Source organism: Oryctolagus cuniculus, chromosome 7 (genome assembly GCF_051225735.1).
Source record: "Oryctolagus cuniculus isolate XC-2025 breed Fujian yellow rabbit chromosome 7, ASM5122573v1, whole genome shotgun sequence".
Lineage (NCBI taxonomy): Eukaryota > Metazoa > Chordata > Mammalia > Lagomorpha > Leporidae > Oryctolagus > Oryctolagus cuniculus.
Window position 1 is genome coordinate 7991631 of NC_142873.1, and position 27653 is coordinate 8019283.

The 27653-nt window shown below is 39.7% G+C and overlaps 1 protein-coding gene across 13 annotated transcripts in view; it reads left to right on the plus strand.

The window, feature by feature from the left end:
• The window catches only part of RASAL2 (RAS protein activator like 2), a 416913-nt gene that overhangs the window by 286210 nt on the left and 103050 nt on the right, over positions 1-27653 (plus strand). For 11 of the 13 annotated variants that reach the window (XM_051856990.3, XM_051856991.3, XM_089336816.1 and 8 more), the window contains one exon: positions 23844-23950. In XM_051856990.3, the coding sequence (XP_051712950.2) occupies positions 23844-23950 (107 nt within the window). Of the gene's footprint in view, positions 1-22612; positions 23050-23587; positions 23755-23843; positions 23951-27653 lie in introns of those variants that run through there. The other 2 variants (XM_051856994.3, XM_089336817.1) reach the window with 2 other exon arrangements.

A 27653-nucleotide genomic window follows, 5' to 3' on the forward strand; every position in this document is an offset into this window, starting at 1 on the left:
TCCTCAGAACAAAACCAAATGCTGAATTTGTTCTTTTGTCTTTGTTTTTGTTTGATGATACGCTTCTCTTAACTGATGAGCTATTGTGCTGTCCGGTTATCTAAGCTGCTTCTAGTGTAGGAACCTCTTTCTTTTTCCTTGGGTGTCTCTATACTTTATTTTCCTATGCTTTCTCCTGTCATTAAACACAGATCATTATTCAGTTTGATCCTGGCTTTCTCTTTCAGGCTAAAGCTTAACACCAAGAGGCAGAAGGACAAATCTTTCTTTCCCTCTCTTCTTCCATCCTCTTTTAACCCTCTCTTTTTCTTTCCTTCTTTCTCTCCTCTACACCACCCCTGTTGTATTAGATTGATGTCACAGAGAGAATTCAGAATCGAGGGAGGGTCACATTTTCTCTTTCATCATTACTGCCTAGCCAGCAATTTAAGTGTTGGACCCCCAAGAATTTAGTCTTTGAATTCTTCTTTTCCCGCTTCATCATTCCGTAATTGTGCTCTGTATGGAAAAGTTTTCTGGCTGGAGAATGAGTCTCCTTTCCCCCGGTGATGTGGCGGAGTGGTTGGATAGTAGCACCGAAGAGGAGAAGAGCCTTCTGTCATTTCTGGGTACGGTAGGGCTCCCTTGTTCTTTTAACCCTTTGTTGTCTGAACTTTTCTTACTTTGGGGAATAAGACCCCAGATTTTCTAAATTCACTTGTGTATTTGTTAAGAGGGGGGAGAAGAATGAAAAGAATATGTATAAGTTATCTGCTTTTCAAGTTTTGTTTGTGTCTATAGAAATAATGCCACCAACACTGGCTATGGGAAATACGAGACAGTTTGCTTTGCTTTAACAAAGAGTGCCATTGCCATACAAAGCTCACCATGTCATCTGGCCAGCTGTCTGTGGTATTTAAGATAACTTTGGCGAGCTGAAATATATTGTTATTTATTGTATTATCGACACAGTGCTGGTAGGACTTGGTGTGTGAGAGTGGGAGTAGGCTTTGTGTCCATGGAAAGCCAATGTACAAACTGAGAAGTAGCTTTTTTGCAAGGTGTGAACTATTTGTAATGCTCGTATGTGATTTTTGCTGAGTACATAAAATAAGACACATGGACTGGTCATTACTTTAACTTTGGATCTATAGATGCTTTTTGGAAAATTTCTAAGAAAAGCAATTGTTGACCATGGAGTTATCAGTTTAACAAGCAAATTCCTAGAAAAGTTGGCTTATAAATTTAATCATATCTTGAATGTGGTAGGAGAGCTTGATACTTAACAAAAAGATTCTACTTGGGAATACTTTTGTTGCCTTAACAGTAGCCTTCAAATGTATCCCATTTATAAGCTTGGTGTATGCCTTGGTACATTTACCTCAATGTAAGGATACCTCTATTATGTGTGGACAAAATGCAGCCAGTGTGCTGGTTAGTCCCCGTGAACGTTGTCTGCAGCCTATAAATAGTTGTGTGCCAGTCTGGAAGATATGCTTGTTATTAAAAAGTCTTTCTTATATTTTGCATAAGTTTCTATTGGCTTTATTTAATTCAATTCTATTATCATCTTAACATTCTATAAATGATTTGTTTTTAAATGAAGTCTACATGTAAAGAATCAATCAAATCATATATTTTCAAATTCTGTAGGTATATGTAGACATTAATCCTACTCTTAATTTGTTTATCATATCCTCATTTAGCATGGGCATTGGAGTGACTTTAAAATACAAATACCTTGTAGAGTCTGTCTTTCTCTGAAGCCTGTTCCATTATACTTACTTCCATTCCCCTCCCCCAACACATAAAAGAAAACATCAGTGAAGTAAAACAGATACAAACATCTCTAAGTAAAGCCGACCACCTAAACCCTGTCGCATGGGAAAGGAGGCAGAGTCATTAAACACCTTTTGCTTTTGTGTACCTTTAGGAATTTAGCTTATCTACCCTCAAGTTTGTCTTTTTTGTTTCTCTTTCTCTCTCTCTCTCTCTCTCTCTCTCTGTGTGTATGTGTGTGTGTGTCTTTCTTTGCCACTATCCCATTATACCTGAAATGAATTGGATCAAATAAAAGGCATTATAGTATTGCCTCTGCCCATCCTGGCTCCTGTCCTCTGATGAGGGAAATTAGTAAATTCCTATTTATCCACTGATAGAGGTAGAAAAGACACAGAACTTACTTGGAAGAGTAATGCAAATGTTTCCAAATTACCCTGTTCGCTTCTAGTTCCCAATTATTCAGCTAATGAAAGAAAACCCTAGTATATGTAATAGTAGATAAAATATAGATAAGTCTGAGTGGTGATTCTGCTTGTTTAGTTGCTGAGTGAATAGACAACTCTGTATCTCGTGCTCTGCTGAGGTGGGGCTAAGCCCTGGTCAGCAAATCTTATTTTTAGGATTGATGGTGTTGCCTAACCATAGGTAGCAAACATCTCCATCCATGAAAAGCAGGAAGTGTGAATTGGGAATTGGGGGCAAATCTCAGATACAGCTTGCAGTAGCTTGAAGATTCAACAAAGCCCCTATGACAAGTCATTGGCTAATGCAGTCAACATAAATGAGAATGTGCTTTTCTCAAGAAGGTGCCAGGAAAAAATACGAAAACCAAATGGGCTTTCTGATGGATCTAGAGTGAACAAAACCAAGAGAACCTGTCAAACTAGGCTTTCTTTGGCCAAAATATTTTTAAGGCAAATATCACTCTAGAAGCCGGAGATGCAAGGAAATTACTTTGTGCTGGTTAGACTCTGCTACTTCACTTCTGGACAGTAGCTACCTAACTAACATTCAGGCCTTCCTCTGAATTTAGTGCCATTAGAACACTGGCCTGTCCATGATTATATTCAAAATCCTGCCATAATTCTTTCAGCACCTGTCAAAACGCCTTGCTGTGAGTTTTATTGACTCTTCCAGCTGACATTCCATTCTGCCTCTAAGGGTAGGGGAAAACCACCAAAACTCCCATTCCAGCCAAACCGATCGACTTCCTGTCTCTTAACCAGCATTGCCCTCTCCTACCCTTGCTGTTCTGTCAACATGCTCAAACTCAGCTTTCCAAAACTCTGCTCTCTTTCAAATCTTGTTTGTGAAAGAAATACAACGTTCAAGATACAGTTAGATGCTGTGGCTGGAAGCTTAGAATTTGATGTGAAAACATGTTTTATATATATCTATATCTAGATATGTGTGTGTATATATATACATATGTATAAATACATACATATATATATCTAGATATAGATATATATACACACATGCTCAATGAGGAAGAATAAATAATGATTAAAGACAATAATAGAGAAAATAAGGGAATACCCAATTGCGGAATTATTTATCCAGACAAAAATTACTTTAGGAGTCTGAGGAATGGAAATAATCCTTTTTCATTAAGAACACTGAAGATTGTCTTGGAATGAAAGAAAACTTCAAATATAGATGTTTGAATGGCCATTGTGGAGTTATCTGTATGAAAGCAGTGTTATAAGAAATAGTGAATTATTTTCAGATCCAATGAGTAAAGTGACACAAAGGGAACTGCGAGTCAGTATATTGAAGTAATGAGAGATAACATTTGAAAAGTACTTGGGGGCTCACTGTGGTAAGGGTGGGGGACCTTTTTATCTGCCAGAGGCCATTTGGATATTTATAACATCATTTGCAGGCCATACCAAATTATCAGCTTAAAAATTAGCCTGCTATGGATTCACTGAATTTCGAGTCCCACCTGCAGGTGCCTTGGTAGGGCCAGACCATGTGATTTCGCGGGTCTTAGGTGGATAACTCACAGGTCGGATATTCCCCACCCCTGCTTTAGGAACTTCATGACTGGTGAATGAGTGGCAATTTTATTCTGAAAACCGTAGAGCAGAATTAAAGATACTTGAGCAATAAAAATACATGATCAAAAGACTTCTGGGCCGGCGCCGTGGCTCACTAGGCTAATCCTCCGCCTTGTGGTGCCGGCACACCGGGTTCTAGTCCCGGTCGGGGCGCCGGATTCTGTCCTGGTTGCCCCTCTTCCAGGCCAGCTCTCTGCTGTGGCCAGGGAGTGCAGTGGAGGATGGCCCAAGTACTTGGGCCCTGCACCCCATGGGAGACCAGGATAAGTACCTGGCTCCTGCCATTGGATCAGCGCGGTGCGCCGGCTGCAGCGCGCCGGCCGCAGCAGCCATTGGAGGGTGAACCAACGGCAAAAAGGAAGACCTTTCTCTCTGTCTCTCTCTCTCTCTCTCACTGTCCACTCTGCCTGTCAAAAAAAAATAAAAAATTAAAATTAAAAAAAAAAAAGACTTCTGAAAATGGCACCAGGGTAGGAGTAGACTGGAAGCAGTTAAACCAGCTTGAAAGCTGTTACAGCAGTCCAGGTTCAGAATAAGATCTCTACTGGAATACTTATCTCTCTGTATCATAATTATTTATTATTTATTATTCAAACTAGATTGTGTATTGACTTCTAAGATGACTAGTCTACCTCCAGTTTGAAGTACAAATCTGCGGAAGAAAGACCATTGACTTTCCAGGCATCTGTAGGTGATCCACTGTTGACGGATTGACAAGGAAAGATACAGCAGAAGTTGAACCTTGAAGAGCACCAACAATTTAGGGGTAGTGGAGAGGAAGAGAAAATACAACAGGAACAATCATACAGGTGGAAGAAAGACCAGGAAGGAGAAGATGTGGCCAGTAGCATCAGTGATTACAAAAGCCAAGAAAAGTCAGAAAAGATTGTGGATTTTACACGATTAGGAAATTGCTGATAACCTGTGAAAGTGTCAGTACTGTTTCACTAAGATTGTAGGGGAGAAGTCACATTTTATAATATTGAGAAAGACAGCAGGTGGAAGTCACATAGCCAAAGAAATCTGTGAGTGACAGGAAAATGTGCCCTCTTAAAGTTGGGAAGACTTTTGTATATTTATGGGTAGTAGAGAGAGGAAGATATTGAACCTGAAAGAGAAGAAGACAGTTGGGAGAACACAATCTTACGGATTTAGAGATGAGGGTAGAGTTAGCATCATAGGATTAAACCTTGCCTGGGAGAAGGAAGAAACTCGTACAGGAATCAAATGGGCATGGACAGATGAAGCAATGAAAAGTAAGGAATGGGGGAAATTTGGTGATTGAAAATAGGGACAAGGAGGAGATACAGCAGGGGAGGTGGGTATGAAATGGCATTTATCACACCGAGTCTTGCACTGTGGATAGTTATTTATATACCCATTTATGCTATTTGTTTACTCATCTAATACTCCTCTGGGTCAGCCGGGTAGGGATCGTCTCTTAATATTTTGGATATTCTAAAATAGCAATGAGTAGGTGCTTAAAAATTACTTTCTTGAGTGAATTAATTAATGAATGCTGTCCGGATATCCAGGAGTCTGAGATACATTCCTTTTTTTTAAAACAGTTATTTTCAAAGTTACCAAAAATTATTCTGTCAGATCCGCTGTTATTTCTCCCCTTTTCCACTACTATTCTGTAAAACCACATCTGTACGTATCACTTCAGGTACACTGGTAGCATTTGCAATAATTATTTGTTAGATTATGATTGGGTTTTCTGAACTCTAGAATAAGAGGGAAAATATTCAATAAATAGTTTAAACCACTTTCCATTTTCTAAACCAAATTTATTTCATTTCACTTTATTAGTGAAGTTATTTAGGTGGCAGAATAATTCTTTGAAAGAAGAATGTAATTTTGATCTTAAAAATTTTTCTTTTTTTAATTTTTTTTTATTGACAGTTATAGACAGTGAGAGAGAAAGAGACAGAGAGAAGAAAGGTCTTCCTTCCATTGGTTCAACCCCCAAATGGCCGCAACAGCCGGCACTGCACCAACCCGAAGCCAGGAGCCAGGTGCTTCTTCCTGGTCTCCCATGCAGGTGCAGGCACCCAAGCACTTGGGCCATCCTCTACTGCTCTCCTGGGCCACAGCAGAGAGCTGGACTGGAAGAGGAGCAACCGGGACTAGAACCCAGCACCCATATGGGATGCTGGCACCACAGGCAGAAGATTAACCAAGTGAGCCACGGCGCCAGCCCCCAATCTTAAAAATTTCTAAGTTTCTAAATGATTCTACTGACAGAAATTCAGTGTTTGCTTGTTGACAACTATAACCTGAAATATACCTAATATTAGGGAATAGAGAAATATTAAAAAATTGAGACTCTCATTTCTGGTACCATAAAAGACTACATATTCCAATAAATATAGAAACAACTAGAAAAGTGGGGTATTTTAAACTAAACGGCCAAACTCTCAAAAAGGAAGTAAGTCCCCAGGAAGAGAACAAAGAGAGCAAAAAGTTCAAATTGCAGGTTGTAAATGGCCTTGGAGACATTTACCCATCTCAGAGTTTCAGAGTTAAGTTTCAGTGGCTACAAGACAACAGATGAACCAAGGTTCCAAAGAAACTAAAGACTAAGAACTAAGAGTTCCATCCCACTCTTCCCTTAGGACTGAGTACCTATTTGTAACCCTCAGTAAAAGTGCAAGTAAGGGGCTGGAGTTGTGGTGTAGTGGATAAAACCACTGCCTATGCTGTTGGCATCCCATTCAGGCACTGGTTCAAGTCCCAGCTGCTCCACTTCCAATCCATCTGCCTGAAAATGGCCTGGGAAAAGCAGCGGGTGGTGGTCCAAGTACTTGGGCCCCTGGCACTCCTGTGGGACGTGCAGATGACGCTCCTGGCTTCAGCTGGCGCAGCCTTGGCCTCTGCAGCTGTTTGAGGGGTGAGCAGCAGACGGAAAGTCTGGCACTGTCTCTCCTGCTCTCTCTGTAGCTCTGCCTTTCAAATAAATGTTTTTTAAAATGGAAATAAGAAAAAAATCTGACAAAAATAGACAAATCTTATTTGTCTAAAATTGCCCTGCTAGGCGCAGCAGGTCAGAGGGAAAAATATCCTGTCAGAATTTATAACTACAATTCTGATAAAGTAAAATTAAAATAGTAGACAACAATAATATGTCAGAGATAGGAAAGGGTTAATGGAAACTGAACTACTTTAAGAATTATCCAAGCAAAGAATAGAAATCCTGATTAGCTTTTTTTTTTTTTTTTTTTTTTTTTTTTTTTTTTTTTTTTTTGACAGGCAGAGTGGACAGTGAGAGAGAGAGACAGAGAGAAAGGTCTTCCTTTTTCCATTGGTTCACCCTCCAATGGCTGCTGCAGCCAGTGTGCTGCGGCCGGCGCATCGCGCTGATCCAAAGCCAGGAGCCAGGTGCTTCTCCTGGTCTCCCATGGGGTGCAGGGCCCAAGCACTTGGGCCATCCTCCACTGCACTCCCTGGCCACAGCAGAGAGCTGGCCTGGAAGAGGGGCAACCGGGACAGAATCCGGCGCCCCGACCGGGAATAGAACTTGGTGTGCCGGCGCCACTAGGTGGAGGATTAGCCTATTGAGCTGTGGCACTGGCCTGATTAGCTCTTAAGTGTACATGCCAAAGTGTTAAGGGCAACTACTAAAAGAATAGAAAAGGAGTGCATAATGTCAAAAGCATTAAAAGAGAAAATGAAATTTTTTTAATTTTTTTTTTTTTAAATTTTTGACAGGCAGAGTGGACAGTGAGAGAGAGAGAGAGAGAAAGGTCTTCCTTTGCCGTTAGTTCACCCTCCAATGGCCACCACGGCTGGCGCGCTGCGGCCGGTGCACCGCGCTGATCCGATGGCAGGAGCCAGGTGCTTATCCTGGTCTCCCATGCAGGTGCAGGGCCCAAGCACTTGGGCCATCCTCCACTGCCTTCCTGTGCCACAGCAGAGAGCTGGCCTGGAAGAGGGGCAACCGGGACAGAATCCGGCGCCCCGACCAGGACTAGAACCCGGTGTGCCGGCACCGCAAGGCGGAGGATTAGCCTAGTGAGCCGCGGCACCGGCCAAGAAACCTTTACTTTTGGAAACCTTTTTCATTATTACTATTTTTTCCAAGATTTTTTTATTTATTTATTTGAAAGGCAGAGTTACATAGAGAGAGGAGGAGACAGAGAAAGAGATCTTCCATTTACTGGTTCACTCTCCAAATAGCCAGGAGCCAGGAACTCCTTCCAGGTCTCCAATGTGGGTGACAGGGTCCCAAGTACTTCGGCCATCTTCCACTGTTTTCCCAGGAGCTTGATGGGAAGCGAAGTGGCACAGACTGGAACTGGCACTCTGATTTGGAATGTTGGCATCACAGGCAGCAGCTTACCCAATGCATGGCAGCATTAGCCACTTTTGGGGAAAGGTTTTTTTTTTCCTTTTTTTTTTTAAGATTTATTTATTTATTTGAAAGGCAGAGTTACAGAGAGGCAGAGAGAGAGAGAGAGTCTTCCATCTGCTGGTTCACGCCCCAGATGGCTGCAATAGGTGGAGCTGCGCTGATCCAAAAGCAGGATCCAGGAGTTTGCTCCAGGTCTCCCACACAGGTAAAGGAGCCCAGGGACTTGGGCCATCCTCCATTACTTTCCCAGGCCATAACAGAGCTGGATCGGAAGTGGAGCAGCCAGGACTGGAACTGGCACCCACACAGGATGCCGGCACTGCAGGTAGCAGCTTTACCCACCGTGCCAAAGTGTTGGCTTGCGAAACTTTTTAAGTAAGTTTTTTAAGTAGTCAAAGAAGAAAACATGATGATAGTTTTAAAATACGTAAAACTGAGTAACACAGAAAATAGTCCATATTAAAATTTGCAGCAAATTGCTAAAATAATTCTGAAGTGAAATTTCTAGTCTTTTATATTGAAAATTGGGAAAAGAAAGAAATAATGAAGATGAGAACAAGTAATAATGAAATGGGAAACAAACAAAATCAATACGGCTGATAGATAAAACTGTCAGTTTCTAATCAAAAGATAAAGTATGGGGCCAACGCTGTGGCATAGCGGGTAAAGCCATTGCCTGCTGTGCCGGCATCCCATGTGGGCGTCAGTTCGAGTCCCGCCCAGCTGCTCCACTTCCAATCCGGCTCTCTGCTATGGCCTGGGAAAGCAATATAGGATGGCCCAAGTCCTTGGGCCCCTGCACCCACGTGGGAGACCCGGAAGAAGCTCCTGGCTCCTGGCTTCGGATAGGCACAGCTCCAATAGTTGCAGCCATTTGGGGAGTGAACCAGTGGATGGAAGACCTCTCTCTCTCTCTGCCTCTGCTGCTCTGTAACTCTGCCTTTCTAATAAATAAATAAATCTTTAAAAAAAGAAAGTATAAATAAACTATTAGAAATGAGCCAAGGACATAATTTTAGAAAATTACAAATTTGAAAAATAGAACTCATAAATACCCTTATGAAAATATATTTGATAAATTAAGCAAAATGAACATTTGAGGAAAATATTATTAAAATATAATATAGAAGTTATAAAAAATAATTAGGCCAGCCACCTACAACCACTGAAGAAATTGAATCAGTAGTTTAAAATCTATCACTGATTATGGTTTGATTTCTCATATAATTTGACTTCAGAAAAAGAATGAATGCTGGATTACACTTGTATTAATATTTCTAATCAGTGGAGATTCAGTTCTCTTATAGCAAACGAATAAATTGGCATTGTAATATCTAAAGTTAATACACACACACACACACACACACATACACACACACAACACACGAGCCATGCTAAAACATCTGCTTGGAAATTCCATCCTTCTCAAGTCTTACATGATTCCTTAGAGTTTTTAAGCTTATATCCTTGGGGAATTTCCTGAGCTCAGGGAGAAAAAAGAAAAAAAAAAGAATAGAAGATGATCTTTCAAAAAATTTCCTCATTAGGATGTGCATTTAAAAGATTAAAGTAAGCTGGGTCTGGTGCTGGGACAGTGGGTTAAGCTGCCTCTTGGACGCACACATTCCCATATCAGTGTGCCAGTTTGAGTTCCAGCTATGCCACCCCCATCCCATTTCTATTCAGTTTCCTGCTAACGCTTCCTGAGAGCCAGTGGATGTTGGATAAAGTGCCTGGGCTACTGCCACCCACATGGGAGACCTGCATGGAGTTTCTGGCTCCTGACTTTGGCCTGGCCCAACCCTGGCTTTTGTAGGCATTTGAGGAGTGAACCAGCAAATGAAAGATCTCTCTTTCAACTAGATAAACACAAACATTAAAAAGTTCACAGAGGCCGGCGCCGCGGCTCACTAGGCTAATTCTCCACCTTGTGGTGCCGGCACACCAGGTTCTAGTCCCAGTCGGGGCGCCAGATTCTGTCCCGGTTGCCCCTCTTCCAGGCCAGCTCCCTGCTGTGGCCAGGGAGTGCAGTGGAGGATGGCCCAAGTGCTAGGGCCCTGCACCCCATGGGAGACCAGGAGAAGCACCTGGTTCCTGGCTTCGGATCAGCGCGATGCGCCGGCCACAGCGTGTCGGCCATAGCGGCCATTGGAGGGTGAACCAATGGCAAAGGAAGACCTTTCTCTCTCTCTCTCTCTCTCTCTCTCACTGTCCACTCTGCCTGTCAAAAAAAAAAAAAAAAAAAAAAAGTTCACAGAAAAAAAAAATTCAAGGAAATAAGGCTGAACAGATATTTAAAGCAAATAGAAATAAATAAGACAATATCAAGAATTGAAGCTGATTATGTTTAAGTATGTCTCTTAATAAAATTTGTGAATTTTTAAATAGAATAATGCATAGAAAGAAAACACTTCAAAACTTTTAAACATAATTTCCCATGAAGCTTATTTATAAAAATCTCAATTATAGCTGAAGATTCAAGTGGCTATACAGAAAGGAAAGTTATTGTTTTTTCTTGAAAGCTTTTATTTAATAAATATAAATTTCATAGGTACAGCTTTTTGGAATATAACAGTTCTTCCCCCCATACCTGTCCTCCCACCACCATTCCCGTCCCACCTCCTACTCCCTCTCCCATCTCATTCTTCATTAAGATTCATTTCTAATTATATACAAAAGATCAACTCTATACAAAGTAAAGATTTCAACAGTTTGCACCCAGTGAGACACACAAAGTATAAAGTACTGTTTGAAGACTCGTTTTACCATTAATTCTCATAGTACAACTCATTAAGGACAGAAGTCTTACATGGAAAGCAAGTGCACAGTGACTCCTGTTGTTGATTTAACAGTTGACACTCTTATTTATGACTTCAGTGATCACCCGAGGCTCTTGTCATGAGCTGCCAAGGCTATGGAAGCCTTTTGAGTCCACAAACTTCAACATTATTTAGACAAGGCCATAATCAAAGTGGAAGTTCTCCCCTCCCTTCGGAGAAAGGTACCTCCTTCTTTAATGGCCCCTTCTTTCCACTGGGGTCTCACTTCCAGAGATCTTTCATGTAGGCCATTTTTTGCCACAGTGTCTTGGCTTTCCATGCCTGAAATGCTCTCATGGGCTTTTTAGCCAGATCCAAATGTCTAAGGGCTGATTCTGATGCCAGAGTGCTGTTTAGGGAATTTATCATTCTATGAGTGTGGCCCACTTCCCATGTTGGATCATTCTCTCCTTTTTAATTCTATCTATTGTTATTAGCAGACACTTGGTCTTATTTATGTGATCTTTTTGACACTTATTCCTATCTTTATGATCAGTTATGCGCTTAAAATGATCACTTTAACTAGTGTGATGGCATTAGTACCTGCCAACTTAATGGGTTTTGGGATACCATGGCAAGTTTTTAGCTTTACCTTTAGGTGTAAGTCAGTGGGAACATGTGCCAAACTGTACATCTCCTCCCTCTCTTATTCCTACTCTTATTTTTTTACAGGGAACAATTTTCAATTGGATTTAAACACTTAAGAGTAATTCTGTGTTAAGTAAAGAGTTCAACCAATGGTATTAAGTAGAAAAAGAAAATACTAAAAAGAATAAAATAGTAAGCTGTTACTCAACAGTCAGCACAAGGGCTGACCAGATAATAGAATTTAATTCCATGTATGAATTAATCAGAAATAATTAGAAAATGTATACATTTGTTATGTATTAAGTTAAACCACATGAAATTGCTAATATATTACCATTTTAACCAGCAAAAAATGACAATTCTACATGGCTAAATATAGCATATCAGAATTATATTCATATGCATCATTAAAGAGAGGATATCCAGGCTAAGTATGCTTAACAGTTTTTTAGTTGCTTAGATAAAATTTACTTGGTAATTGATGTCTTTTACTCTACGTGAGTACTCCCTACAAGTGAGCAAGAATGTGTATATATGGTTTATGGAAACGTGGGAATAATACTTAATACTCAGAAAATAATTTTAAAATTTGTGTAGGGGATGTGACAAGATTAATCCTGTGACACAGGATTAATCTGCCACTTTGGACACCCACCCACATTCCATATGAGAGTGCTAGTTTAAGTCCTGGCTCCTTCACACTTCTGATCCAGCTTCCTGCGAATGCACCTGGGAGGCAGCACATGATGGCCCAAGTCCTTGAATTCTTGCCAACCACATGGGAGACCTGGATGGAATTCCTGGCTTCTGTCTTGGTCTGACCTAACCTTGGCTGTTCCTCTGTCTCTCTCTTCCGCTCCGTCACTCAGCCTTTAAAATAAATAAATAATTTTTTTTAAAAACTTTGCTTAGATTGAAAATTTAGACAAGATATTCATTATTCATATCTTGCAGCATGAGTTTCTGGTTGCAGAACATTAGTATTAGTCAGGAATATAGTTTAGTTCTTGGTTCCCAAAGCTAAAGCACATATAATCAAGTAATATGAATTTAAATAAATGTATTAATTGGAAATCAAAGTAATATAAATAATTAGACCTGGTTTTGTGGGATTAGGTGAATCGAAGTTGATATTGAAGGTCACCTCAGATTTGGAAGATAAATGAAAATCATTGGCGAAGGTAGACTTGTAGAAATGCATGTGGCTAGTTTGAGATCAGAGGTCAGTCCTGAGTGGGGCAAATTGTAGGCAGGAAAGAGTGACTAGTGGAACGAGGCGATTCCCCCCCTTCTCCAACCCCCACCCCAGTGCCTGACTGCCTATCTGATGATCTGTAGGAAGAAAGTAACATATTGGGGAGATTAATCTGGTATTGGTGAGCAGGATAGTTTTAAGCAGACAAAGTCAGTGAGATCAGTCAGGAGGTTACTGCTGTAATCTTCATGAGAAGATAAGAAGCCCTAGATGAGCAGGATGATGGTAGTGGAAATAAAGAGCACAGAATGACGCTGGTAGATTTCTCAGACACTTGGCAGTGTTTGAGGACTAACTGGGCACAAGCCAACCGTTACCTTCACCAGTAGTGCTGCTGAGTGTAAACAGTTTTGCTTTGTACAGCGCCAAGTCCGTGTTTAGTTTCAGTGAATGACTAAGTTTGCATCTTTCTGTTAGAGGTCTGCATATTTGTACGTTTTCCTTTTTCATACTTTCTGTTAATTGCCTTTGGAAATAAAACTGAAACTAGTCTTAAAAGACCTGGGCAAAATCAAGGATTAAATCATTTTTTAATGTCTACTAAATACTGAATTCATAGTAGAAATAAGTCTAATATTATATGACCAATTATATTTAAATCATTCTAGAAAACTTTAGATGTAAAGGTTTTACAGTGTATCTGTTGAAGAGTTAATTAAAATGTAACTCACAAAAATAAAGCTGTGAGATTAAGAAAGTCTTACAAATAACTAGATTGAAATGCTCAAAACAGTCATCTTATACTGAACAGTGCTTTGTCAGTTATAAACGTTGTCTTTTGCAAAACCCAAAATCTTAATGTTTTCTAATCGGTGTTTATCTCGTTGAATTTGGCTGGTTAGTTATCTCCCTACTGGAGACTACTGTAGGAGTAGTGAAGGATATGCTATTTTTTGGAGGGGTTTAGTCACTTTTTATTGAAGGAATCATTAGTAAATATTCTTTATAGTATTTTTCTTGTTTTGTTCAAAAACTTCACCATTATTTTTAATAATTAAATAAGAAACCTGCTCCCCTGTTTATCCCGTCAGCTCATCTCATTGTGTTCATTGGCTAGTACAGTCTTTTTTTTATTTTTTATTTTATTTATTTATTTATTTTGGACAGGCAGAGTTAGACAGTGAGAGAGAGAGACAGACAGAAAGGTCTTCCTTCCATTGGTTCACCCCCCCAGATGGCCACTACAGCCGGCATGCTGCACTGATCCGAAGCCAGGAGCCAGGTGCTTCTCCTGGTCTCCCATGCGGGTGCAGGGCCCAAGCACTTGGGCCATCCTCCACTGCACTCCCAGGCCACAGCAGAGAGCTGGACTGGAAGAGGAGCAACCCGGACAGAATCCAGCGCCCCAACCAGGACTAGAACCCCGGGGTGCCGGCGCCACAGGCGGAGGATTAGCCTAGTGAGCTGCAGCACCGGCCTTCTTTTTAAAAATACTAACAAGGGGCCAACATTGTGGCACAGTGGATTAAGTGACCACCTGTCACATGGGCATCCCATTTGAGCACCAGTTCAAGTCCTGGCTACTCCACTTCTGATCCAGTTCCTTGATGATGTTCCTGGGAAGGCGTCAGAGGATGGCCCAAGTGCCTGGGACCCTGCCATCTGAGTGGGAAACCCAAATGGAGCTCTGGGATCTTGGCTTCAGCCTGGCCTCTCCTTGGCCACTGCAATCATTTGAGGAAGGAACTAGTTCATGGAAGATATCTCTCCCTCCCTCTCCCTCTCTCTCCCTCTCTATCCCTCTCTCCCTGTAACTCCTCTGCTTTTCAAACAAATAAGTAAACCTTTTTTTAAAAAATAGATAGAAAATTAACTAACTAACTGATTTTATTTGAAAGACAGAGATAAAGATACAGAGATCTTCCATGTGCTGGTTTTCTCCTAAAATGCCCATACAACCAGGGCTGCACTAGGCTGAAGCCTGGAGCCAGGATCTCAATCTGGGTATCCCATGTAGGTGGCAGACACCAACGTACTTGGCCATCACCTGCTGCCTCCAGAGGTCTGCATCAGCAGGAAGCCGGAGTCAGGAGCAGAGCTGAGACTTGAGTCACTGGGATATAGGATGCGGGCATCTTATCTGCTTTGGCTAGTTTCTTGATTTATTTTTAGGAAGAAGCAATAAAATGGGTCTCCATGATTATTTTTCTTGTTTTTTCCCTCCATTGCAGTCCATTATACAAAAAACATGAATAACAGGATAGCATAAATGGTGATTGAAAGCATAGGCTCTAAATCCAGGCTGTAGAGGTTCCAACCTTGATTCTGACTTTTATTGGTTACATAAACATGGGCAGAATTATAGAACATTTCCTAACTTTAAAAAAAAAATGCAGATTTATTTTGTTCATTTGAAAGGCAGAGTTAGAGAGAGAGAGAGAGAGATCATCCATCTACTGGTTCACTCCCCAAATGACCTCAACAGTTGTGTCTGGACCAGGCTGAAGCTAGGAGACAGTAGCTTCCTCTGGGTCTCCCACGTGGGTACAGGGGCCCAAGCACTTGGGCCATCTTCCACTGCTTTCCCAAGCGCATTAGCAGGGAGCTGGATCAGAAGTGGAGCAGCTGGGACTTAAACTGGCACCCCGGTATGGGATGCTGATGTCGTAGGCTGTGACTTTATCCACAAATGCTGGCCCCTCTCCTTACTTCTTTAGTATGTAAAATGCGGGTGATAATTCCAACTCCAGAGAATTGTGAAGATTAAAGAGATAATTCACAGAAGACCTTACCATGTAATAAGGTATTATAAACAATGCTTTGTTGTTATGGTTATCATTGTTGCTTTTATCATCATTTTTAAGATCATTATTTTATCATCATTAAAATAGAGATACTGTTTTAAGAAGAATAGATAATGTTTTGAGTCTGAAACTTAAGATAAAAACTGAGCTCTTTTCGTAGCCCTTTCAGTTGAGAGTGTTATTTACATAAAAACTATTCTCTGCTATCTCAGCCAACATTATTCTGTGAAGTTTAACTTGAAGAAAGGGAATACTTGTGACCAGTGTTCAGCTTCCTTGATAAGGGGAAAAATTGTCTTCCTATTGTATTTACAAGAAGAAATATTTTAAAATAATACTAATAATGAATAAATGTGTTGAAGCAAGGGAAAGGTGGGAAGACTTAGATGGCTTTACTTTCTGTGAATTCCCCATATGCATATACTCAGCTCCGACTTGCACACACTGGAATGTGTGGACATGCAGACTTGAAAGGACTGCTCGTCTCAGTGAAGTACTGCAGTCTAAGTGATACAAATTGGATGAATTAAAGTGACTCTAGGGATTTGTATTTCAGAGCAGCTGAATGCTGGTGATTGTCAGTGCATCGGCTTTAAAGCAGTCGAAGTGGAATATAGCAGGTGCCCTCCTGAAAATGGTGGATGCAGTCTAAAACACCCAGGTGCTGTGGGGTTAGCAGCTATCCAACGCAGTATGTGATTTTGTCTCTGCTCCAGTCACTCTGCCTTTGTAATACTATTCTCTGATGCTATCTGTGAGCTCCCATTACCTTTAGCAGCTCTCCAACAAAAGGTGTGCAACTTTATTTTCATGAAAGCCTTTTTGCATTCACATTTTGCTGTTTTTTTATTAAAAACCCTCTTTAAAGAGGTATGAACCCATTTCCCACTACTCTGCTGTCTTCCCATTCTGTATCTTAAATGTCTTCCGTGCCTCCCATGAGAGAAGACTCCTCCTAATTTGGAATTCACAACATGGAGAGAAGTTATTTGCTTATCTCATTCATTAATAACTTGAGCCACTGACATATCTCATCCCATTTGATTTTGCCATCGTTTACACAGTATAAGGGATAATAGATTCTAGTGGAGTGGGTCCATTCAGAGCAGTACCACACGTGCAGAGATGCCAGTGACTTGAATGGGTGCACATTGCTTGCTGTGTGTTCAGTTTTTATCATGCTTTGTTGAAATGTTATTGATTTTTTTAAAAGCCTTTTAAAGTGCACTGAAGAGTTCCTCTTTTGAAAATAACATTAGGTCCTTGTTTCCTAAATACAATATCAAAAATATTAAAGGGGCCTCTGCATAATTATAATTGGCACAGCATTCACATTTACTCATGTTTTAAAAATCTGTGCACACAATTACTAGGAATTGGCTTGGAGTGCTATTAATGTGAAGTGTTTAGACATATATAGGCCAAAATGACTGCGTCTTTGAACATGGAGTGTTTTCCTAGTCTGGTCTAACTTGAGAATTTCACTTTGATATTTTGGTTCTTTACATCATTGTTACAGCTATATTAAAATCTTATAAATTTTGTTCACCTTTGCCATTTGATTTCCTAAACTTACTTATATTGTTAAGATTATTTCCTTTTCCATTTTGTCTCTACTTGCACGAAAGAGAGTAATAATTTTTAATACCACACACTGCAGTGAGGATTAAGCACAATAGATGCTTACACCCTGTGCCTAGCACATAGCAAACATTCCGTATCAGCTAAAATTATCGTAAAAGTATTTCCCCCAAATAAATTATTCACAAAAGAGCCACTAAAATAGCTCTTACAGTGCATCTTTTTTTCCTTTTTCTTCAAGATTTACTTATTTGAAAGGCAAAGCAACAGAGAGAGAGGGAGAGTCTGAGACAGCGAGATTTTTCCATTTGCTGGTTCTCTCCCCAAACAGCTACAATAGCCAGGGCTGAGCCAGGAATTCCATCCCACATGGGTGGCAGGGACCCAAGTACTTGGGTCGTGTTCTGCTGCCTTCCAGGGGCACTATCAGGAAGCTGGATTGGAAACCGAGTGGCCAGGATTTGAATTTGTTCAGTAATATAGGATGGTCACATAGCAAGCAGCAGCTTAACCCCCTGCAACACACTGCCAGCCTGCATGCTTTTTTCTTTTCTTAAAAAAAATGGTATTTAAAATTATTTTTCCACCTGTTTTTAAACTGTGGTGACTAATTCTAAAAATGGTGGATATACTAAGTCATATCATTTTTAGCTGTGTTAAATATATGCATATATAAGAAGTCTCCAAAAAGTTTCTGAAAATGAATGTCATCATTTAATTCCATCTTTGCACAGATAGTTTGAAGTCCCTCCTATGACATGATGATATATGAACTTTAGTTAAATGAGATTGAACAAAAATAGGTATTCTTGATACTTAACAGATATTTGGCCATAAAGGCATTATGTTACAGATACCCTTCTCATTTAAGATATCTTCAGAGGCTTTTGCAATCTAACCATCAGTTAATATGATAAACAGCTCTCTTACTCCCTGCCCAGACATATCCAGATTTATTCAGAATCACATTCAATATTCAAAATCCCTAAGGAAAATAATTGAGACAGGAGCAATAACTGTATCTCTACAGTTTCTGCATCTTTTGGTGTAATTTATTTGACCAGATGATTTTATATTTCAAAATAAGAAGCTAATGTCCTTAATTGTGGATCTTTTTAAGGATTTATTTATTTGAAAGGCAAAGTTATGGAGACAGAAGGAGAGACAGAGAGAGAGAGAGGGAGAGGGAGAGGGGGAGAGAGAGAGATCTTCCACCCTCTGGGTCACTCTGCCAAATGGCTAGGGGCCCAAGTACTGTGTCACCTTCTACTGCTTTCCCAAGAGCATTAGCAGGAAGCTGGATTGGAAGTGGTACAGCTGGGACTTGAACCAGCACCCATATGGGATGCTGGCATTGCCAACGGCAGCTTAACCCACTGTGCCACAATGCTGGCCCCCTACAGGTGGATTTGTAATGTGTGCATGACGTAGGCACACCTGCTCCAGTTTGTCTCAGACTTTGTCCCTACTCCTTGTTCCCCGTCCCAGGCACCAGTCCCATTGCCTTCCTGCTGCACTTTACCCCAGGAGGTTTGTACTGGCTTCCCTCTGCATGTAGTTGTCTTCCCTGATAAATTTCAAGGCTGACTTTCTCAGCTCCCTGAGTACTGGTTCACACCCCACATTCTCAGTGCAAGTACGCATTTTACTATACTTCCCCACCTCCCTTACTACTTTTTATTTCCCTCAAAACACTTATCATCTTTTCACATCCAACATTGAATACTGTTTGCCTTTCTAACTTAAGTTCATGAAGGCAGACATTTCTCTAGTTAATTTAATCAAACCTCCTTTATCTGAGCTCACAGTAGACACCAAAGATGACTTGAATTAATGATTTCTCACATAATGCAAGTATGCATAGGCACATGTGCACACACGCATATACTTGATATCTTTCACTGGGTAAGAAATGTGATTTCACAAGAAGTCATTGGACTTTGACAGAATTTCAGAAGTGTTTACTAAATTCCTGTACCTAAGTGTCTAGTGCTTATAATGGTGTAGGGCTAGGATGGTGGTAGCAGATAAATCATAAGGAGGAAGAACTGCTGATGGTAGTAAGTGCAGAAGAACTCCACTAGGGGTGGGCCTTGTGGTGCAGTGGCTTAATCAACATTTGGGATGCCCACATCCCATATCAGATTGTCAGTTTGAGTCCAGGCTGCTCAGCTCCGTGCTAATGGATTCTGGGAGGTAGCAGATGATGGCTCAAATACTTGGGTTCCTGCGATCCACGTGGGAGATGTAGAGTTCCAAGCTCCTGGCTATGGCCTACCCCAGCTCAGGCTGTTGTGAGCATTTAGGAGTGAACCAGTGGATGGGAGATCTTTCTCACTGTTTCTTTCTTGCTCTGCTTTTCAAGTAAATGAAAATAAATAAACAAACATACAGACTTTTTTTAAAAACTGCAGTAAGCACTCTACCCTCAGATAGCTATTCTCAAGTCTTGAGGGGAAACGTAACACATATGGGGATACTTCAGAAAGTTCATGGGAAATGCATGTTCTGAAACACTATGCATGCATTTCACACTTTTTGCACCAAAATAACCTTTCAATTCTGTTTTTTAAAACTTTTTAAAGTACCCATGTATGTTAATTTTTTAAGAAAAATACTAGAAATATATCTATTTACATATAGATATATACACATGCCAAAAGGAACAGTAATTCATGTACAAGTCAAAAAGAGCCATGCTATTGGTGAACTAGAGCACCGTTGTCTTTGAGGAAGAAGCTAAAAGCAGAACTTAATTATTTTATATTTTTTGATACTATTATTTATTTTTAAGCACTAATGTCATACCAGGTACAGTGGGGAATAGTAATCTGTGATGTTTTTAAAAATTCTTTCAAAAAAATACAGAATCACATTTTTATTGTAAAACTTTAGCAAAAGTTGTACTTTGGAAATGTATATTTATTAAATAAAAGTTGAAAAAAAAACTTTAGCAAATTCAGAAATACTAAAAGACAGAAATAATTGTTTAGATCTCAGAAAACTATTCCCATAGGGTTCTTCCAAATTTATGAATATTTCCCTTTACAAAAAATTTAGGCCTTTTTTTTTTTTTTTTTTTTTACATTTGCCTCCTTAAAAATGAACTAAAGGCCATGAATACACCAGTAGGTTCTGTGGCAGAAGTTGACATCCATTTGTAACAGGCACGTCCTCCACCAAAAGTCCCTTTGTTTCTATAGTTATCCAGATGTCGGGTTTTTGCTTTGTTTTGTTTTGTTTTGTTTTGTTTTTGCCAAAAGAGCCATAGAGGAAAATGTATATGTTGAGGCAGTGAGATTTAAATATTACTGTGCTTTGGATTTAGAGAACCTCTTTCTTCCAGAAAGATAATTTTCCATAATGCATATAATCTTGTGTTCTTCTCTTGCTGGACTGAAAAGCCCAGTTTTTATTAAATGATGAAGCCCAAGAAAGGAAAGGTGAAATGACTTACACAGAATCATAGAACTTCTAAGAAAAGCACCAAATGTTCTCTTTGCTCAATATTTCATCCAATATGGAGCCGTGTTGGAGATTATCTCTCATAATTATAAATCGTCGCATCATTCCATCTCATACTAATGACAAAGGAAATGAAGAGATAAATTTAAAACTTAACCAGGCTTTAAATAACTTTTTTTGCCTTTAAATCTGAAGATGAGAAATATTTTTAGAGGATGAGAAAGTGAATGAAGCAGTTCCAGACCTTTATCTACAGAAACAATATTGTGTGTCTCTTGTCTTGATCTCTTAGGGAACACTTTTAGGAATGACTATAATTAAATATTGTGAATACAAAAGGAACATTAACTTTACAGCAGGTGAAAATAACACAATAGTATGTAGCCCAAGTAAGAGTAGGGGAGACAGCTGTTATATTTGGCCTACTGGAAACAATATAGATTTTCCTTCCAACTCAGCAGAAATGTAGCTTTAAGATCATAATCGCCGCTCTCTTTTCTGTTTGGAGATCTAAAGTTAAAGGTAGCTGGGCCAGTTTAATATCGGTCTGCCTGTAACTGACCCAGCAGTTGGTTACATTCCGCTCCTGCTAAGGCTGCCACTTTGATTCTAAGAGGACATTGATTCTTGGCGTTGAATGTGTGACCTAAAGAACATGGATTATTTCAAAGGCTTCTTCTGCCTCAGCAGATAAATTGCATTATTAGGGGATGTTGAGAAAGCAATACAATGTGAACTGCTTCCTCTTTTTTTTCTTTTTCCAGTTGATTTTCATTACCTAATTTCCTTTCTTTTCCCTCTGTAGTGGGAATTGTTCACACTTTGAAAAATAATTTAATTTCTTCTTTCTGGACCCATTAACATCCTATACTTGTGTTTGATGTTTTTTCATGATACAGAAAGGGAATCTAAAAGAGAAAAATATAATAAATACCATATTTATTGGAGTTTGAAATATGGTTGCTCACTTTAGCCAATATAACTTCAAATAGTTAAAAGCTTGGAATATTTATTTAATGAGTTCATATGCCTGAAAACTAAAATTTAGATGTTTGAAGAAAGTGAGGAAATGAGTTTTAGTATTTTTTTCTTAGCCAGAACATTGCAAATTAAGGACATTGTTTACTAGATCATTTTCTCTTAACTAATGAAATTTATGTTTCTCCCAATTTGCTTTCCCCATAAATATTTCAGAGATTAAAATATACTATATTATCATATTCAGTCTCCTGTATTTTCTCATTTGATATCTGAGGTTTTGGTACTTTCATAGCTAATTGGCAGAGGAGAGATGAGATTTTCTTCCACCTTCACCAGCCCCTCTCCCCACCAGCCTCGCACCCCCTGCTTAGAAGGCACCTAACTTGGTAATCACCTGTGAAGGCATGCTCTTGAATCTGCAGGTCTTGCTGATCACTGTGCTCCGGCAAGCTGATTTGCTTAAATTCACTGCTTTGTGCCATTCTCATGAATCTGAGCTAATTATACTGCCATTTCTCAGAGATGTGCGTTAGAAGTCATGTGTGCCTAATTCTGAAAATGGCTTTGTACATTAAGCCTCATTTAACCACTGATGGTTGGAGAGAACTTGAGAGACACAGTTACTGGTCATAATTTTAAAATGCAGTAATAACACAGAACTCTCTTGTACTGCAGGCATATGAGATGCATATTGTGAACCTCTGGGTCATTAGAAATGCTGTAATTTGGCTTACATCTTACTGGTCGAGATGTCACAGAGAAGATAGGGTCTAGTCATGGAAAAGAAAACCGGGGTCCAGCGCGCAGATAGGAACAGGGGAAGCACTTGGCAGTTGGGTTTTCCCAGGAAGGATTGATTTGTGTGCATTACTGGGTCTGTGTAAAATGGTGTCCTTTTGGCACTAGCTGAATATAAATTTCAATAAATGTTTGTCTTGCTGCAGATTAGTGTAATACAGTGAAATTTTCTGTAACTGAGGGGAGACAGTGGTTGGGCGTCTGTTAATAGCCTGAAAGTAACTAATGAGGATGTGCAGTGGGAACAATTGATTGAATGGCTGCAGTCCTGTGTGTTTCTCGCTTGCTCTCCCTGCAAGCTGTAGAGAGGGAGGGGGAAGAGCAAGACACAGGGAGGGAGCGAGAGAAAAAACGCTTTCTCTGAAGTGGAAGTAGCACGGATCCCAGGGGCCAGGAGGCCAGAAATGGAAGTTTAAACTGCATCTGTCTTTTAAAGGGAGAACAGCAAGAATCGAAATGTCAGTCTCCGGAGTCACGGCTTACTCCTTATTTTTTAAGATATGGAAGATAACACAGAACACTTTTTTTAGGATGTATTTTTTTTTTCTTGTTCATGTTGAGATTATCTAATGTTATCTGAGAAGCTGGATTCCTATGTGTCTGTCAGTTGAAGTGGAGATGGGAAGCAGTTGTGATAAAGGTATAATATGTGTATATCTATCATCTGTGTGTGCGTGTGTATGTGCATATATATAGTGTGTATATATTTATCACTGTGGAAAAAAGATCTTAAAATGTACTCTGAATACAGTATATAGTAATTAAATCGGAGAAGATCACAGTATCTGTGAAGTCCTAAGATTATTAGGTCAGTTTGAATAGATTCAGGATTCCAGAGTAAGATCTTAGTAAGGTCATATTGCCTGAGCAAGGAGAAGCTGGTCTATTTTTATATCTGCATAGGCATATATATTACTTTATCCTGCCAGCAGCTTACACTCCTCTCATAGCCCTTTTGTTGCAGTCTGGTGAATCATCTTCTCTCTCTCTCTCTCTGCATAGAATTGAACTTTGACCTGACCGTCAAATCATGTGCAACACTAGACTTTATTTGGTCCACAAGAATATTAGAAATTTCATTTGATTCTGTTAACTCCTCCATTGCTAACAAATGGAGGAGTAGGTTTGAACAGTGAGATACAAATATTTAGTGAACTTAAAGATATTAAACTTAGAGGAAATTAGTTTTTAAATGCACACAGGTGAAGACGGAAGCTGTCACACTTAGAGCAGGTTCTGCGCTGTGACCAAGTCTCTAGCATTGTGACACTTCAAGCACCCCAGAGAGAGACAAATTAGTTGGAGAGAGACCGTAAAGTACTTTTAAAGCAAACTGATTCTTTTGGTAAAAAGTGAATAATGTTATAATTTGGTGAACGCTCACAAATTACCGGTTCCTGTTGATGTTTGAACTTTTTCCTCCTCTTTTTCCAGAGGTGCCGGCAGAAAGGTCCCCCCGCAGACGGAGTATCTCAGGGACCAGCACATCAGAGAAACCCAACTCCATGGACACTGCCAATACCTCACCCTTCAAAGTACCAGTGAGTGTTTGCTCTCAGTTAACACTGTTCTCTTCTGTAGTCCAAGCATTTTGCTTTGTAAGAGTTTCTTTATAATACTGAGGTTAAAGGACAGTGATCAGCTTGCATGGATTAACTGTGGTTAATATGCACTAGTTTCAGCATTATTAGGCTTATTAAAGTTTTCGGGAGTATTTTTTTACTTGTGAGGTTATTTTCAAAAAATATTCCTCGATACATTAAATTCAAATTCCTCCAAACTGTAGTGTGTAAATCTTTTCAGATATCTTTTTACCAAGTTGCCAGCTAAAACCTATTACAATTCTGTAAAGATGCTCTTAGGACTGTTAGTTTTTTAGTGATGAAAGTGTGATTTTGTTTAATTTTCCAACTGGATTGTAAGCAGTTTGGTTAGACTTGTAAAGCTGCAGAGCACAGCCACAAAGAATTGGGCAATTGTGAATTCTAATTCTGAGTCCTGGCTTATGCTTTGCTTAAGCCATTTTTTTATTTTATTTTTAAGATTTTATTTAGTTTTGTTTTTGAAAGGTAGAGAGAGAGTGCTCCCCCACCCACCAGTTCACTAAACAAATGCCCATAGTAGTCCCAGCTGGGGCTGAGTCAGGAGCCAGAAACAGTCCAGGTCTCCCTCGTGGATGGCAGAAAACCAAATTACTAGAGCCATCACTGCTAACTCCCGGGGTCTGCGTTACCAGGAATCTCCAATCAGGAGCAGAGCCAAGTATCGAACCCAAGCACGCCAACGTGAGACGTGGGCGTCTTAATTACTAGGCCAAATGTCTACCCTAAGCCATCTTTTAGAGGACCACATAAGAAATATCAGGAAAGATGGATACTGCCTAAACTGACCAGCTGGTACTGAGAGTCGACAATAATATGAAAGAATGATGAAATGGAAGGGTTAGGGGATTAGGACAGCTGACTACCAGTTGCAGGCCTAGTTTGGTCCTTTTTGGTGTAACTCTGGGCAACTTGGATTTTAAATCATCTCTTTTATTTGTTCATTGGGTGAGAAAAATACTTCCTGATCATATATTATTAAAATGCTTTGTTTTACACTGGAATTGCGTTGTGAGGTTGGTCATTCTAGATATAGTGAAAATCAGTATAAAGTAGAAACAGACTTTTCTATTTGTGAGGAAAAAGTTCTCTCAATTTAGCCAAGTTAATATGGTGTGTTCTTTATTACAATACTTTTATTTTTAAGTTGGGGTGACCTTTTACATGGAACTGATTTTTTTAAGGCATATGAGCCCACCTTCATTTGTGAGTTAACCAAAATGGGTGTTTACTTGGCATTAACCCTAAAGAGCAAGATTTCCACTTGTTTTTAATCACAGGTCATTATAGAGTTTGTGGCTGTTACTTTGACACCTTCCAAATTTTTAAAAATTTTTCTCACTTTTAAAGACTGTTAGATTTATATTCCAGCCAAATTATGACAGGAACTTTAAGATATCAGATCTGCTGACTTTTATTAATTTTTTAATTCAATGTACGTTGCTACCTGTTTTTAAATTTTTTCATGAGTGAAAAGATATTTTTTCCCATCTTCTTCTTCCTGATGATGCAAGGATCATTATAATGGAACTAACCATGTACAAATTTTGCTGAAAAAGAGTGAGATTTAGAAATTTTCCCACTATTGTGCTGAAAGCAAATAGTGTGAATTCTTAAAACTTTTTAAAAAGTCAATAACTGAAGAAGAATGTGCATCTGAAAAATGCTAACACTGAAGTGGGTCCTATATTGAGTCTAAAGTTCCTGACCAGCCTTTTACATTCAAATTAAGAACTGTAATTTTCATTTATATTTGAACAGTAAGTTGACAGTCTATCTTAGTCATCACCGTGGTCATTACTGATGAAAGTCACGGTGCGTTGGTGGGTGTATGTGAGAGCCAGCGCTGCTGACAGACTTACAGTCCAAGTCCTCAGTGACCTCAGGAATTCAGGAATTGTGAGGGAAGGAGAGGGCCTCTCCTAGCGAACTGCATTCCCAACGCCCATGTGCTCAAGAGCCACGTGCTTAGCTCTCTGGAAGCATTAGCCATTCCTAGGCTCTCATCTAGACAGTTTTCTGAAAAAATAAGCATCAGAGCTCACTGTTGGCATCATCATCAACAAAAAAATGACAGGGGGAAGGCAGAGAAAAGGTAAAAGGCAGGGTTAAAGGCAAACAGCCTTTATTTATTAATAGCCCATAGGGTACCATTGCATTCCAGGGTAATGTGAGTACAGAAATGGACATTAATACTAATGATCCTGAATCAGCAACAAGTGAGATTGCATTTGTTGTACTAATTTTTAAAATGAAACTATAGCATTACATGATATATATCCACTGAGAATATTTAAAATCTTGAAGCTATATAATGCAAAATGTTATTCAGAAAAGTCTGATTTGTGAAGATACCTTATTCCTGATTATACCAAGTAAAGAATTTATATTCTTTTAAGAGACATTAAAATATGCTGGTAAATGAAGCTCTGCAGTATTTAGTTATCTGAAGTACATTGTATCTTTAAAATTTCCATATAATACCAATAGCTAATACGACTTACATCGCTTAAATATGTTGTTGGTTAGATAGATGTATGGCTAGTTTTCAGATCAACCCAAAATATTTATAATTAATAACACAGCATACTCTTTGAATATGGGAAAATAATACAAAGCCAATTTTTGAGATATTTAAATTTGTTATTTATACATTATCTCAAAGATGGTCTCCATGTTTGCTTTATGAAGAGGCAGAAGTGGCATTTCAGCACATGGACTAGTGGTTCTAGGATTCAGGTGTTTGTACTGTGGTAAACAGTACATGAACCAGACTCCCAAAATAACATAGTTAGTGGACTGCCAAAAACAGCCTTATTCCTCCCAGTCCCATTCCAGACTTACTGAAAGCACATGAGACAGATTTGAACAAGTCCTGATGGGGATTATTTACAGTGACACACTTATTGAAGGCTTGATTTGGGCAAAGTATTGGTGATTCACCACTTATTGATATCTTCTTGGCACATTGTGCTTGCGACTGGGGAAACAGAAATGAGCACAGCAAAAATTTCCACTCCCTGGGAGCCTGCAGTCCAGTAGCAGAACCTGGAAAAAGGTCAGGTTCATCAAGTGGCAGGTAAGCCTGGTCATGTAAGTTTTTGCCAACACAGTGTATAAGCTAAGGCTTTTCCAAGGAACAGTACTGGAGCCGAGTTTCAAAGGCAGAAAGGAGAGAATTGACAGGGGCAGAAGAGTGTTCCAGGCTGAGGAATGTTGGCGTTTCGGAAAGGCACACATCCCGAGAGGACTGATGCTCTTAAGGAAAATAGAAAGGACAAAGTAAGTGAGACAGGACTTGGAAGTATGTGGGAGACAATGGCAGGCACAGCACTGGAAAGGTAGACGGGCAAGATTGTGAGTGGGTTTGTTTGTTGGGCTCAACTAAATTGTACCAACTGCAAAAGTATCAGAGATATGCTTATTGTAATTTGTATTTGGCTCACAAGCTAAGCCAAGTTGCATAAATACTGTGGAGTATTGGTAAATTAGTAGACTTTTCCTAAGTGACTCTGCCTTCCTCTTTCTGTCGCTCTCTGAACACAGAGTGATTTGTGAGAAGCCAGCCTAACCCCCCTATCCCTGGCCCTTCAGCTGACACTCCTGGTAGCTCTAGAGTGGCCCTAAGCCTTAGGGAGATCTG